Source organism: Macrosteles quadrilineatus, unplaced genomic scaffold (genome assembly GCF_028750875.1).
Source record: "Macrosteles quadrilineatus isolate MER2022 unplaced genomic scaffold, UCM_ALF_1.0 Scaffold_9__3_contigs__length_116548681, whole genome shotgun sequence".
NCBI classification, from domain to species: Eukaryota; Metazoa; Arthropoda; class Insecta; order Hemiptera; family Cicadellidae; genus Macrosteles; species Macrosteles quadrilineatus.
Window position 1 is genome coordinate 58767757 of NW_026542602.1, and position 16617 is coordinate 58784373.

The 16617-nt window shown below is 33.7% G+C and overlaps 1 protein-coding gene across 1 annotated transcript; it reads left to right on the forward strand.

Annotated features, from left to right (window-relative positions):
• Window positions 1-295: 295 nt before the first annotated feature.
• LOC129002818 (40S ribosomal protein S17) lies at window positions 296-15754 on the forward strand. Its single transcript, XM_054430895.1, has 4 exons — window positions 296-368; window positions 2073-2224; window positions 13373-13544; window positions 15660-15754. The coding sequence occupies exons 1-4, from the start codon at window positions 366-368 to the stop codon at window positions 15726-15728; spliced, it is 396 nt and encodes a 131-aa protein (XP_054286870.1). The 5' UTR covers window positions 296-365; the 3' UTR covers window positions 15729-15754.
• The last annotated feature ends 863 nt before the right edge of the window (window positions 15755-16617 follow it).

Below are 16617 nucleotides of genomic sequence, written 5' to 3' on the forward strand. Positions count from 1 at the left end.
ATGTAAACATAAAAATATCTGTTTGCCTCTTTTTTAAGTAAATCAAGAATTGCCATGGTGCCTCTATGTTCAGTGCTTCAAAATACCTATTGTAACCCAATAGAATTACTTATTTACATAATTCTATATGAAATATGTAAGTATAGTCATAGTATAGTAAAGTTAAAGGAAGTATTCCTTTCTTGTTACATGCTATATTCACTGGCTATATTGATCACATTAAATTGGTAGTCTTTGAGTTTATAGCAAATTATTTCCTCATTCCAGCCATCTTTGCCTTTTATATTGTGATTTTTTTGTGTTATCGCTTCGCTTTCTTAATCTTCTTGTTCTTTGGTCGCAAGTTTCCGGTTCACCTCAGCGCAATGGTAAGATTTCTCATTCAATAATTTATTTTTATCTGTAATGTTTAATGAAATCCCTTCAAATATAGCAAAATTTTAACTATAATATACATGGTTACACTTTTCTCTAAGCATATTTTACCATGGAGCATCAGTTTTACTATCTGATACACAAAATAGAATACCTAACCTCCTTTTCATGACACCGAGTACTTCTAGTTCAGCACAATGTTTGCAAATAAACAATCCTTTCAATTACCTCTTTCTCATATCTATTCTATCATAATTATCAATCCGAGCAACATGTAGATTGCTACTAACTTAATATGCCACATGAAGGCAAATAGTTTGAGGTTTGTTAGGTTAGCTCTTCCACAGACATGGCCTTAGAAAATGTATGAATTGATCTACAGCCTAATTCTTTTGGTGTTGCTAATGTTAACGCCATTAGCATTTGGAATTGAAGAATTAATCTTAAAACACTTCATGTAGAACCCCTCTACATTTTTGTGGGTAAGTAAACTTAAGGTGCTACTTAATGGATGGCTAGCCTCTCTTGCATTATAAGTTAGGCCTAGTCTGAGACGTTATCCACAATAGTTGGGCTCTGAACAGTGTTGCCAAAAAGCGGGTAATTACCCGAAAAGCGGGTAATTTAGATACCTGGGGGTAATGCTGCGGGTAATGGCAAATAGGCGGGTAAAAAGCGGGTAAATGACAACTGATCAAATATTATTTGTTTTTCGTATTATTACTTATATTTCACTAGAAGAAAAATATTTCCCTGTGTTTTTTTCCATTAAAGTTATTTCACAGACTTTTTATTGTTTTACACTACTTCTCTTAATCTTCATCAGTTTGGTTCAGTTCTCACTCAGTCACTAGTACTAGTAGTGTAGATATAAAGTCAATGCGAGTAGGCTACAGCGTTCAGTCGGTTCGGTTCGGTTCAGTTTCAGTCAGTACGGTTGTTTGTAGTATTTTCTTTTGGATTGGAGCACGGCCGCCTTTTTGGAGTACCCTATGCCTGATCCGTGATCCTGATCTCACTCTCACTTCACTTCACTTCTCACTATACTACAGTCAACGCTGATACCATGGTGGAAGGAAAATACCGTACTAGTCTACTTCTAAAGAAGATGATTAACAGAAAATAGGGGAATAATAATGTTGATCGGTTATAATAACTATTTTCTCCCTAAAACTAATAAAAAATAAAATTTTTAACAGTACTTACTCATTATTAAACAAGTGACATAGGCTATCATAAAAAAAACCAAATCATTGTAGGACTAATGAAATTATTTTTGTAAGGTCAGTAAGATTGAAAATTTCATTATGAAGGTTAATTACAAGTCTCAAGTCCTATATTTAGTTCTTTACTACATCTTAATTTGTGGGATTACTCAAAACTAATTTATTTATCAGAGTTTTTATTCGTTACTTTTAGAGACAGGCAAGAGTGTTAAAAGGGAATTTTTGGTTTGTTGAGGGTAATTTGTATAAAAAGCGGGTAATTCTTTGCTTTGGAGGGGGTAATCGGGCCATAGTGGATTGGCAACACTGGCTCTGAACAAGATTCGAGTGCACTTGTGCAGGGAACCTAGGAAATATGTTATTATCGAATTCTGTGTTTACCAAGTTTACTTCTAGGTAACTTAAGTTAGCTACTTGTTTACTTAGGCATACCAGTTATTAAGTGTCTTAGGCTATTGACTATTTGTTTAGGGTCGCGTCAGGACAAAAACTGTCAAGAAGGCAGCCCGTGAAATCATCGAGAAATACTACACTCGATTGACATTAGATTTCCACACCAACAAGAGGATATGTGAAGAGATTGCTATCATTCCCACAAAACCTCTTCGCAACAAAATTGCTGGGTAAGTTGGCTCTAAGTCCTCTGTTTTAGGCTTTAACATTGAGTGAAGCTGATTTGTTATTAGGCTATAGGAAAGTTACCTTGAGCTTGAGTGTCACAGATAAAAATTTGTAGTACTTACAAAGCTTAGATCTTTAACTTAGTTTAATTCAGAGTTAAGTACTTGCAGTGTTTTTTGTAACTTAAATTATGGTGAATCAACGTAAAAGTTATTTAGGTAGCCTGTTTTGGAGTTAAGTTTAGACTTAGTTATTGTGAAACCACAGCATCAAAGTAAGATTTGTATCAGCAATGTTGGCTAGGCTTAGTCTTATTTCCTCTATATAATCCTCGCATTGTAAGAAATTAGGAACACAGAGGATACGCGTCCGGTAACCAGACATGGATTAGGTGTCCGGTAGTGACGGTACCGGGTTGTGGGGTCTCGGAACGCCATTACCACAACGGTACGATGTTCGGCCAGCGTTGTTTGAGGTGTAGTGGATAGAGTGCTCGGCTGATATCCAAGAGGTCCCTGGTTCGAAACCCATATTTAACTTTTTGTCACAGTTTGCTTTGAATGTAATTTCTTCTTAACTGTACATCTTTTGTTAGAGTTTTTGGCATTTATAATTTTATGTTATGAAGAGAATTGAACCTTCATTTGATTTTTTTCATTATCAGCAAGTTTGGTTGGTTAGGTTAGGTTATGACAGTAACTGCCGGATGCCTAATCCACGTCCTGTTACCGGACGCGTGTCCTCTGCGAATTAGAAAACTCTAAATTTTATTTAGGCTTAATAGGTTTAACTTAGTGATGTGACGAATCAAGTACCGGTACTTTCCTGGCTCGAATCGTACCCTCAAGTCTAGTCCAACTAGACTCGGACTGATTGCAGTAGGTTTCTCCGAGTAGACTCGTGGTTAACTCAATGAGTCAGACTTAATACTTAAGTTAAGACGACCGACTTGCTTTGGCCAATGGGGTGTTTAGTTCTGTAAGTTGGACTCGCGTTTGACCGTGTTAGTTTTCCAAGTCAAACAAAACACTTTGAGGTAATGAGGTTTTAATTTTGCGAGTCGAGTTGGCTAAATATTTTATTTAACAATCTAAATCCAAGCAGGGTTCCCACGGACCTGGAAAGTCAGTGAAACAGGTAGCCTATAGGGTAAGGGAAAACTTAAAAAACCGCAAGTCAGGGAAGATTAAAAAAAAAAATTTTGAGCAAGGGGAATTTACTCAAATCTTGTATCGATTGCGTTTAATCTTTAAGATGATTAGTTATGTTGAAATGAGATATAGGCCTAGGCCATGGTGCTGAAAAGATTAAGTAGGCTACTTGGGTTCTGAAAAATCTGTCATTACAGTTTTCTTTTGTTTTATTTACACCTAAGAATTTAAATTCTTATTTGGTAGGTATTGTAATTATTAAATTCTCCCACCGCCACAAATCTGTAGACTTTGTAAATTTCTATTTACCTGACTATTTCTAGTAAAATATTCCTTTAAAATTGTTCTGTATCCAAACAAGATTAATTTTAATAAGTATAAAGCAGAACTATGGGCGATAGTTTGACATTGTCTCAGAAAGACAGCTAGGGCTGTAGTAAGCTCCGCCTGCCAAATAAAAATTTTTGTTTATGAAAAATTACTAATTTTTACAGGCAAAGTTAGGGTCACATGCTCCTTTCTTACATTTAAAACCTGTACAAGTTTCTGCAGAAAATGCTACCGGCACCTACTTTAAAAGTTAGAATTTTTTTTTGCAGAAAATATTTCTGTAGAGAGTCTACAACTATAGCCTATTTTGTTCTGCAAACACAAATGCTACAAAATGTCATGCATTGCATTAACGAAAGGTGCAATGTCAATATTCAGTGCATCGATCGATTGTAAGAATGTATAGATAAAATAAAAAAATTACTAGCGATTGAATGTAATAACATTAGGTGTTTTTAAACAGGTGAGCGTTTAAAAACTTATTCATTTCCAAATATTCATAAAAACTATGACACACACGGTTCATTTATTTACACGCAACTTAGACCGTGTAAACCTGCAGAATTTTTTTTTTTTTCAAAAGTTCTGCTTTGGGGATAAGTACTTAGGCTGCTACAGAGAATGTAATAATGAGTGTTTTTTTTTTTTTTAATTGAAATCTTGATCTAGCCTATTATGAAACAAACAAATTTGCAAAAACAAAATACCCCCGCCGCAGCAAACCTGCAGACTAAGCGAATTTCCATTTGCCTGACTGGATTTACACTAAAATGTCTCCTTAAAAATATCACATTTATTCCCTATCTAAATAACATTATTTTAACGAGTAGGCCTACTTAGGTTTGCTGCAACAGGGAGGGTAAAAAGGTATTTTTTTTGTAATTACATTTTTTAGTCTAGTATAAAATGAATGCATTTTCCAAATTTGATCAAAATATGTTCATAAACAAGCAAACTATAACAGTTAACTTATTCTCCATAAGAATAACATAGGAATTTTAAATTTACAGATTTTTTGAATTTTCTTTGTAACCATTAGGCGCATAATAACGCTTCAATATACTAAATTATTTGTTTTTTAAGCTCTACAAAATGGTTTGGAAAGAAATTGCTAAATTTTAAGTTTTAAGGGTTAAAAATGGGAAAAACCAACTTTTACCCCATAAACCCCTGTTCCCATAGTCCGATCATGCTGGTTCCCGAACTCGTTCGAATTAACGTAGGTTTACACGTTTGTACCAAATTTCATCAAAATCGGATGATTTTTGCTCGAGTTATCGCGCTAACGGACACATATAGAGATATATATATATATATATGTGAATTTGAACGGGTGGTATTTTTGGTCTCTAGGGACCTCAATACGAAAAAGTAAATCGGTCCCGGGTCCAGGTCTTACCATGAGTACTACGGTAATAGCTTATTCCCTATAGGAGAAATTCGCTAAAAAAAGTAAACTAGTCCTGAGTCTAGGTCTTGCCAGCAGACCTACGGTTTATAGCTTATTCCATATATGGGAAATTCACTAAAAAAGGAGGTGTAAGGGCAGCTATGGGGATGGTGGAGGCCGTATTAGATCAAAAAAGTTGTTTTTATATAATAAATACTTAACTTATAGTCTACCGATACCTCCACCACCTGAATATTCCGCTAATCTTATCTTACTAGATTTAATTCACTCAAGAACAATGTAAAGAGAACTGTCTGCGGAAAACAATAACATGAGGACGACTCAGCTAGCTGATTTTGTAAACAACAGATGTTACTAGATCAGTGATGCCAATCCATTAATCAGAAATTTACCACAAAAAGTTAAAATTTGTTGCAACAATAATAGGCCGATTGATTGATGACCCTTTAAGGTACCTAACTGTTGATGGCCCAGAAACAACATTTTTTAAATACAGAAATAACATTCACATGTTTTGACGTATCTAGCGTCATACGCTTGTGACCTTCAGATTGAGATGCATGCGTCCAGCGCTCACAATTTGGAATTTATTAGCGTCGTTGATGTGGTATGTATACGGCCAACGCTCGGAAAAGGTTAAGTAAGTAACTGGTTGAATTCTAACTAAAAGTATAAATCTTTAGACTAAACTGACTTTGGTAGCTGCAAAGGAATTTAAGGAATATCCATGAATACCTATCAATGTCTCGTAACTACTGACGTTTACTATTTCAACCCCTGCATTACTTGTTTACCCCAACAAAAATTCCTGAAATTGCAATTTTGAAATTCAAATAAGGTACTAGCTTCCACTTATGGTTTGTTAGTTTCTTGAGACTGACTCGCTTTGGGCCAATAACGTTTTAGTTTTGCGAGTCGAGTTGGCTGGTTTCTTGTCTGCTTGGTATTTTCCCCAAGGTTTGTAGTTAAATTAGTTAACTCAAACTATGATAGGCAAAAAATAGTCAAGAATCAAACCCCTAGGCCTATATATCCTCATTGACCTAATCGATTCGACCCTCGTGGTTGCGGCCATAACACTAAGTTCTTTGTGATCATTGCTACTCAAACATCAACCACGATCGCAAGGATTCTCTGCCAACAATACGTTGATAATGATAATATTAAATAAACACACCTATTCCAAATTCCTGCTAGTCCGGATAGGGATCGGTCCCAGTTAATTCGATACCGCAGGACTCTACTGATTAATATTTCAAACGTGTAATGTAAATAAACAGTTATTTTGTAGGAGTTCTGGTGACAACATTCGTGTTTGACTATTATATGTCATATTATATTATATCAATGCAATTAAAATTTGTGTACGGTGAAACAAGCTGATTTTTAACATACTAAATTGAAATACTTTTTTCTATGAGTTTTCCTCTCGGTCCCTAGAACTGCCATACATAATCGAGGTTGAAATATCATGAGGATATCATTTTGGATGATTTTAAGACATTAACCGTTACTGAAAACGTACTAGGTTCTAATGAAATCAGTGTGCTGATAACTGGCAACAAAATGGTGTTGCAACATGGCCTAATACAGTGCACCACATAACTAAGTCAAGATCAAGGCCTTCTCATCTCGTACTCCCTCGCCAATGTGACATCATGATTCCAATGTCTGGATGCCTCCCAACCTGTTCTGTACTTCTAATACATATTCAACATCACGTTTTATCTGAAAAGTCCTTTTGAAACGGTTGTTCACTGGAGAACGCAGTTCAACTTCCTTCAATATAACTGCCATTCTACTTAAAATCTAGCTTTGCCAAGAGGTTTAATCTAAGCATCTCTTGACATGATACATTTCATAATATTAAACATAATGTGATAAGTTGGTCACTTGATAAATATTTTAACATCACTAAGTTGTACAAAAATGATTAGGCCCACAACCCTTGACAGATCATGTTTTGGCAAGGTATGCTTTGAAATTAAATTTGTTGTGTTCCGGCTCCATAGCATATTAACACGTTTACTGCGGGCATATCCGAGCGGTGTTCAGATGCTGCCGTAACCGATCGGATGCGCTTGGCAATGCCTTTTGCATATCTTCGTTTTTGCTCTGGCGTCAGTCAAATGCGGACCTATACCACGTTAGCGTGTGACTTCCTTTTGGTTGTGGTGTAGGTTGGTAGTGAAATTTCCCCATAAAATCTCCGTCTGGCAAACTTAAAATTCAACTTATTGTCCCATCTTTCTCCCTCCAATTGGCAGTACAATGGGACCGGCTACGTTCCAAGCTGTGCTGCTATCTGTGGGTGTTTAGCGAACTACGTCGACTCTTGACGTAAAGCAGGACATCACCGAACGTTATTTGCTATTCGTCATACTGAAATTTGAAAGTCAATTACCCGGCAATCGGGTTTGTTCGAAGCTGTGGGCTGCGCCTGCCATTTGATGGGCTGCAGCGAACGTGTTTAACAATCTAATAGGCAAGCAAGTTTCTTTAAAACTTTTTTTCTCAGCTCGTGTGCATCACAGGGTCGGGAAATCTACGTATATAATTTGAAATAAAAAAAAAATAACGGGCCTGATGGGTTGACATACTGTTGACAAAATAACAATAAAATATAAACATAAAATCAAAACAAATGGAAGAAATTTCTATAACATGTTTTATTTACAGAGTAGGGTGAAAGTAGAGGTCCTGTTCACATATATTGGTCGAGTTTTCATCCACTAGACGACCTCTAGGTAGCATTACTGTGTTACCAAAAGAAATCCTGGTATAGTTTTTATTAATTTCTAACTATTTACTTACAATGAAATCGACTTTAATGTAACCCATATATTAATTACATGCACAAAATTAAGTGTTTGCACAAATTGTTGTTTTATATAGAAATTGTACAAGGTAAACCCTGACATTCAAGAGTATACAAGTAACCAATATTAAAATAAGCTACAGTAATGTTAAATAGGCCTAATTTTAATTTTTTTTTTAATATTATAGCTAACCTCTATTTTTGTCTCTAGAATATTTTTTCCAAGTAGGCTAGGGTCCAGCCCATCTTTATATCCTTTTTATACTAATGTAAACGTTCTAAAAAATGTTATAGGCCTACCATAAATAATATTTTGTGCCTTTTTGTTGCGAAGCTTTAAAATTCTGTTACTACCACCCGTTCGCTTTTGTAACATCAAAAATATTTTGTATCGTTCTGTTGCAAAGCACTAAATAGGCCTACCGTTACCGACACTCATTTGCTTTTGTTTGCTTCAATAACTCGTGGCGGTGACAGCACAACAAACGCGGCAGAGAAGGAAGTAATGGCAATCACAGTATATCAGTTTTTGTCCGCTCGAGGGTTGCAGCTGACGCGGATGTTAATTGTACAGTCTCTCTGTACTAATTTATTTTACAAATTTGCATTTGAGTTTCATCAACACGATGATGTCTGGCCCAATTGTGTTTTTAATTTTATGATCTCGTTACGTCAAGAAGCATCATTATCAAGCACACTTGCTTTATATGCTTGTTTCATCAGAATCACTTAGTTTTTTTTTGGGGAGAAAATTTTGATTTTAAAATGTTTTATAGGTTGTTTATTACTTTCAATGGATATGAGTATGGTAATTGAGCTTTGAATCTAAAAATGTAATTAATCTCAATTTATTCAAAAGACCGAATGTAACATTTAACAAACCAATCAACATTAGAAAAACAAAATCAGATCAATCAACATTGTCCACTTAACACACAATCAATACTTCAGTTAACTCAAGAACAGTTTTTAGATCAACAATTTTTTTCACTCACAATAATTACAGAGGATTCTGATTAACAGTTGTTGTTTGCATGTTGATAAGTTTTCTCAGTGTTGGAGTTGGACCATTGTCTGTACAATGTCAGGTGATTGCCCATTCCCCTTTCAGAGTTGCCCTTTATGTTGTCTTGATTACCCGTCATTTCTGTCCAGCTTACAATTTAATGCAGGCCCCACTGATGGCCTCTTACTGAAAGAGATTTTAGATTATTTTGGTTTTTATATCTTTTTTATAGGCTATAGTTTTTTATGCTTCACTGTCAAAGACTTTTTGTTTCAAGGTTTTTTATTTCAAAGACAAAATATTATTAACTAATCATTTTTACACATTTACTTATATTACTAGCTGAGTACCCGTCCTTCGTACGGGGTTGGCATATAAGTGCAAAATGTTTATTGCAGTGTTATACTCTAACTTAGCTTTTGCAATGGGGTAGGACACATTTGAACAAAATTGTTTACTATAATAAAATTTACGCTATACTATAGTATTACACATCTACCATAGCCATAATGTTCTGCCACTGCACCTAAACAATAGAGAAAAATAAATAATTAAAACTTTGCAAAACATCACAAATTATTCATACAATTAAAAACGTAAACGTAACAGTAAACAATCCTACTTTGACAGTTCTCATTGCCAATCACTGTTTTATGTTGCTACTTAGTTCAAATAAGCTGTTTTCATAAATGCAAAAAAAAATAATAGTGCTGCACCCTGTTGGTAAATCTCATAACTTTTTAATACTTTCCATATCATAGAACCAACTTTTTTAGTTGAAACAGCTGACTAAATTCTTTAATTCCCTTTAAATATGAATGCTCATAAGGTTAACATGGGGAACTTCAGAGCCACTGGGGCGGAGCCCGAAAGGGTTTTTGAGATAAGAATATGCCTATATGTTAATCGGGAATATGAGGTATAATCATGCAAAATTTCAGCCCAATCCGTCCAGTAGTTAATGCGTGATTGAACTTCAAACAAACACACAAACTTTCACATTTATAATATTAGTTAGATTCATTGTAAAACACAATAATTTATAAATAAAAATTTTTTTTAAACAAAACGTTTTTAAATGCACTAAAAAGTAGAAAATAATGATAAATATGTGGAGAGGATAAATACTTGTAAGATTTAAAACGAAAAACGTGGGGTGCATGCAATAGATGATTTACAATTACCTTCACCTATTGAACTAATGTATTATTATCAATTGCATGCACCCCACGTTTTTCGTTTTAAATCTTACAAGTATTTATCCTCTCCACATATTTATCATTATTTTCTACTTTTTAGTGCATTTAAAAACGTTTTGTTTAAAAAAAATTTTTATTTATAAATTATTTTCTACTTTTTAGTATTTAATGTGTGTGGATGTTAAATCTATTTCATGCATATATATCAGATTAGGACAGAGGCATGTGGGAAATCTAAGGTTTATTTGAGTTTCTTTTTTTATATAGGCCTAATTATGTATTAGATTGAATGTATGGCCTACCTACTAATTATAAATATATCAACCTATTTAATTTATTGTTAACTTTATAGAATACTTAATAAATAACAAATGAAATTATTAACAAACACCTTTATATATGCAATCAGATTGTTTATCTTTATTTGAAATGTTTGTTTGTATAAAGAATCTCTTGGGAGCAGAACCTGTACCTCTTAACCTCTGCTTTTTGAACTGTCAAATTTAAGTATTTACAGCTGACTTTAATTAATTGATATATTTACATTCTTTCAAAATGTAAACATAAAAAAATTGGAAGCCAGTGGGGCGTAGCCCAAGGGAAATGTGAAAATTAAATGCTATAATATTGCATTGTCATCCACTTGTGAGCTATGTTTCAAATTTAAAGTCTGTAGCTCATCGGGAACTTCGTTTATAATTGATATCAAAATTTGTAGGAAAGTGAGCTAATAAAAACAAGCTCATTGGGGCGTAGCCCAAGGGAAATATGAAAATTAAATGATATAATATTGCATTGTTATCCATTTGTGAGCTATGTTTCAAGTTTCAAGTCTCTAGCTCATCGGGAAGTATCAAAATTTTCAAGAAAGCGAGTTAATAAAAACAAGCCCGTGGGGCGTAGCCCAAGGGAAATATGAAATTAAATGATATAATATTGCATTGTCTTCCATTTGTGAGCTATGTTTCAAGTTTCAAGTCTCTAGCCCATCGGGAAGTTAGTATAAAATTGATTGCAAAATTTGTACCGGACAAGAAAGCGAGCTAATAAAAACGTTTTAAAAAGGTTATCAATTAAATATGCCTACTGCAGAATCGGCAAATTGTTGATTCCTTATTCTGTTGTCTGTGTAGCACCAAACAACAGGAAATACAGTAGGCTATAGACAATCTCTTTATTTGTGGTTTCTTAAAGAAATAATATCACAAAGATTGTATGCATCTCGGCAACTAGGCTGACGTTTTGCGGTAACATCTGAAATCGTAGTGCTAACAAATTAACGATTATAGTTGTAAGTAAGCGATGCCCGATTATTTAATTACATTTCCTGGAATCCATGGGCCTATTAAAAGCATTATTAAACTATCTTAAAATCTAAAATTTGTCTATTATAATATTAAAGAAGATAATTTTAAATAAGCACAGACTATATTTGTATTTTAAAATTGCCATATCACATATTTTAGCCATTGATCTTCTCTAATACTACATTTTAGCTCACCTAGGTGTATTTTGACCACAATGTTATTTTATGTTCTTAGATATGACAAGAGAAAAAATGTGTAAACCGATTGAATTAAAAAATATTCCCACCGCAGCACACCTGCAGTCTAAGCAGATTTCCATTTGCCTGAATTGATTTTCCATTAAATCTATTTAAATAACATTAGGTTTAACAAGTACCTAGGTTTACTGCTACAATGAAACTAATAATGTGTGTTTTTTAGTAAAATATGAATGGCTTAGAATATAATGAATAAATTTGCCAAGTTTTAACAAAATATATCCATTAACAAGCAAACTACAAAATTTTATTATAATTTTCTCAATAAAAATAACGTACGAATTTTAAAATTACAATTTTTTGAATTTTTCCGTAACCAACAACTGTATAAAACACTTTGTTATACTGAATTATTTGTTTTTGTAAGCTCAAGGCCTAGAGAGAAATTGGGAAAATTTGTGTTTTGAGGGTCAAAAATGAGAAAACCAATTTTTACCCCATAAAACCCCCATAAAACAGTGTTCCCATGGTACGATCATGCATTCAAGTTTATCCTGCCTTTCACCTTCAAACCAAATTTAATCAAATGTTGACAAAATTACTCAAGCTATTGTGTTTACAAACACACATAATATATGTATTAAAATTGTAACAAATGGTGTTTTTGGTCTCTGGTGACATCAAAATGAAAAAGTATATCGGTCCCGGGCCTAGGTCTTACCGTGCCACCTACGGTAATAGCTACTTCCCTATAGGGAAATTCGCTAAAAATTTCATCAATCACCAAATAAACAGATTTTTATTACAGTAGCAAAAAAATGGTAATTCTAATATTCCCACGTAGACAAATATATGTCCCTTTCCGAGTTAAAATACAGTTGAAAAATAAGAGGGACTGTTGACGGATGACAACATAAACTCGCAACAAAGCGCTTTGATGATGGGGTGTAGATTATTTTTAATTAAGGCAAACACTGGCAGCTAATGAATCCAAAATGCAAATCAGGAGCGTAAATCACAGAGCGACTGTGCAATTATCATTCATGTCAGATATGGTACAACAGTGGCAGTGTAGTGTGTTGTGTCACAATGCTGTGATAGTCTCACCCCCCCACCCATGTTGTGCTGATCCAGTAAAATAATCGTGACTTTTGCGGAGGGAGATTGGGAATTTGGAGACAGTTATTTTTTAGAGCACAGGATTTATGACGTGGCCTAGTTTCAAATCCTGCAAAATCATTAGTTTTTTCCCCCCTATTACCTTATGCCAAAGCCCAAAATCGTTCTTCCCATTAGGCCTACTTCATTCTAGGACTAGGGGTTGCGGTATTGTCACATTGATAAAATCTATTGGTAATAACCTCCCCAATTTATTAGTGGTGTTTGGATAGCCTATGTGATAATCTTGTTCAACGATTTAAATGTTTTCTTTTCAACGCACATAATGTTTTTAAAATATCTTACTTGTTTCCGAAGACAGTAAAACTTTAGTGTACTGTGGTTGAAGATCTAGACTTTTTCAAGATACATATACATACAAAAAAGTTTATATTTGTGGTTTAAAATGGTTAAAGACATAATTGGTGGTAATTGACCTGTCAGTAGGATTAGGTAATTTTAAAATTTTGAAATTACAAAATTGTCTTTCACTATGATTCATTGACTGTACACTGTTGTATATCCATCTTCTATCTGAAAGGGTGTATTTTGCTATAACGCTCATGTTGACAGGTTCGTCACCCACTTGATGAAGAGACTGCGTCACTCACAGGTGAGAGGTATCTCTATCAAGCTGCAGGAGGAGGAGAGAGAGAGGAGAGACAACTACGTCCCCGAGGTGTCTGCTCTGGAGCAAGATCTCATCGAGGTCGACTCTGAGACCAAGGAGATGTTGAAGATGCTGGTGAGTCTTGCGTTACACTCAGTTGTTTACACAACATTCTCGCATCAAGACTGAGAAATTGAAATACATAAAGTTACCATGCCTTGTCTGCTTTCAGCCCTACTAGTTGGTGACAATTGCTAGTTTAGGGTCATGCTATCAAATCCATAATCAAAATAAAGAGGCATTATGAAATTCAACTGTCTTTGTTCTACAATTAGTGACACATGTAAATTGTAGAAAATTTAAAATGCCAGCCTGATGTATGAAAAACAGACCAACCTCAGGTCAATGGCAGATTCGACAAAACTAGTGTCTTGAGACATGATTAGCATTGTTAAATATATTTCTGCATTATATTTTTCTTTTATAATTATGTAACAAGCTTTTTTCCGACACAGGTTTTGTCACGTTTAACTTCTAAAGTTGTTGGGGGTAAATTTGTCTCTATAACAATATATTTCGGTCAAGAATGGATTAGATGGCCTAAGAGATATTTTATTAAAAGCTGTTTTATTTGGAAAATTGTGTCATCTATCTAATAAAGCTAATAAGTAACACAACATTTTGTGAAAACCGTTAACCGCACACCTATAAGCACATACTTGAATGTAACTGTTTTTTTATGAGAAACTTTCCAGAATAATAGAAGTTAAATACACAGGTAAAGCAATTAATATAGCATATAACACAGGAGAAGTTCTCTTTCTTACTGTTAATTATTGTCAATGAATAAATCATTAATTTAATTTTTAGAAAGTTCAAAATATTTTTGTATGCATATTAATTTATTAAAAGTTGGTAATTGCACAAATTCTAACCAAGTCTTACTAGTTAAACAATTTTTATTAATTCTATGAAATTGGCCTAGATTGTCAATTTTAAAACATTTAATTATATATTTTACTCAACTATTTTTTAATAGGTAAATATTGAATGAAATTGATATTTATCATTAAATAGTCAATTAAACTAAATGTTTTATTCAAATTAATGTGCAATAATAACACCAAATGTTTACAACAAAGCTCCATGTCTCTTTTATGAAAGATGTTAAAAGTTGATTTAGACGTAATTGCACATTCCAACTCCGCAATCCTCGAAGGGATTGCCTCACTAATCCAGATGGAGTAATTCTCGTAACAGCTTTGTCTTTATTGCCAACGTTGAAGGAAATTTCAGCCGGTGTTTTCTAATTCATTCGGATAAAGGGTCGTTTTTATGTGAAAAGCGAGCGAATGTTGTTCAAACACGGTTTTCTCCCCAGGGTCGTCATCACATCAGCGAAATTGGTTGTCTGTTTAACAGCGCATGTTTACCATCCAGTGCAGCACAAAAACACCTTTATCGCCGACCCGACGTGAATGGGCGCGACACGTTTAAACACTAACTGCCATGTTTAGTTATTAGCTGTCCGCCGTGTTCATTTTCTTTGTGAATACTAATAGCCCGCAGTTAGTGCTGAGTTTAATTTTACTTTGTCCCTGAAATTGCTGTTCTCCTTAGTAGCAATTACGGTAAATTGCAATCTAAATATTTAATCTTTGTTTTGTGTGATTACAAATGTTAGTTGTTAATTATAATGTTGATGGATTGTGCATAATGAGAGTCAAGACTGTTTTGTCCGTTTAATCGTAAACAGTAATTATCCTTTTCATTTATGCATAAATATTTTTTGTATTTGTTGTCAGTTTTTCCTTCAGTTATAGTATCTTATTATGTTTTATTAAGTAAATTCATTTATTCGGTAAATACTTCTCCTCTTACATCACTAATAAAATAAATAACTAAATTGATTATTTCTTAATTTAACTTTTTGTATAATACAATGTGTTGGTTGTTTGGTAAAATTTTAAAAAAGCGAAGCTACATATAATTAAAATGATTTTTCTTGCGTTTCATGAAGTTGATGAAATTGACAGTTAGGCCTACTGACTTTTTTTGGGACATATAAAATGTGTATAATAATGACAATGTTTCTCAGAATCACTACTTAAAACTGTTTTTGTTTTTTTTTTATATGAAACATTTAATTAAGTTGAACCTCCTTTTATACCTGGTGTGTTGGTAATAATAGGTTTGTGAGTAATACACAACACTGTTGGACATTTAGTAACTGTTGTTGTTTCGTTTCAGGAGTTCAACAACATTGGTGGTCTTCAACTCATCCAGTCCCAGGCCCAGACATTTGGACGTAGACCATAAAACAATAAAAACATTTTTACTGTTTATTTAAGTGTTATTTTTACCCTGTGTAAACTTTGGTTTTTTATGCAAATTGTTGCAATCTATTGTTGCATCGGAACTGAACTGTAAATACTAATTATAAATAAGTTACCTAACTTACCTTGCAGTTCCTTGATCATTCTCAACACGTTTCGCTTTTATATTACTTGGACTTTACTTGTCATAATTTGAAAATATCATTAAATCGAATTATTGTAAATGTCTTAAATCTTACCATGCACAATTTTACCAAATATAACCAAGTTCAGAACATGTGTTTTGTGAATCTTTTCATAAGATTTGCATTCGTTTTTTGAACTGTCATTTTACCAAGAGGGCAGTCTTTATTTGGTTTTTGTTAAGCATTAACATTAACTTTTTGTTTTAAATAAAAATGTAATTCAATTTGACAGTTTTTAATAATTGTATATGCTGAGTGGTATGAACAGTTATATTGCTCACCTAGTAATGTTTTGAAGGTCAGTTTGACAATGAGAAAAGCTAGTAGCTTTTTAATAGTTGAAATCTGCTGCGATCAGCTACCGTTGATCATTGGTCTTTTAATATCTGACTAGCTATCAAGTCAATAACATTAACAAAGCGAGGGAAGACGAAGACATCTCACTTCTTATTAAACCTATTCCACTTTCATATTTAGGTTAAAATACAGTCATTTATGTCCCTATGTTCCCTAGATATTTAAATTATAGTCCTTTGGGTGTTTGAAAAAATATTTTTGGGCGATAAATAACTCTTCAGCAGTTTTAAATTAACCAAGATGGTCAATAGCCTCCAAGGACTCTTAAGGAAATGTTTAGGTGAAGTAAAACAACAAGAAGCTTTTGCTATTTATTAGTTCAGACTATTC

What these genes read in the sequence shown, in the direction of transcription:
- LOC129002818 (XM_054430895.1), top strand. An exon ending in CTTCGCAACAAAATTGCTGG is followed by an intron (nt 2,225 to 13,372) that starts GTAAGTTGGCTC and finishes TCATGTTGACAG; the next exon opens with GTTCGTCACCCACTTGATGA. An exon ending in AGGAGATGTTGAAGATGCTG is followed by an intron (nt 13,545 to 15,659) that starts GTGAGTCTTGCG and finishes GTTTCGTTTCAG; the next exon opens with GAGTTCAACAACATTGGTGG.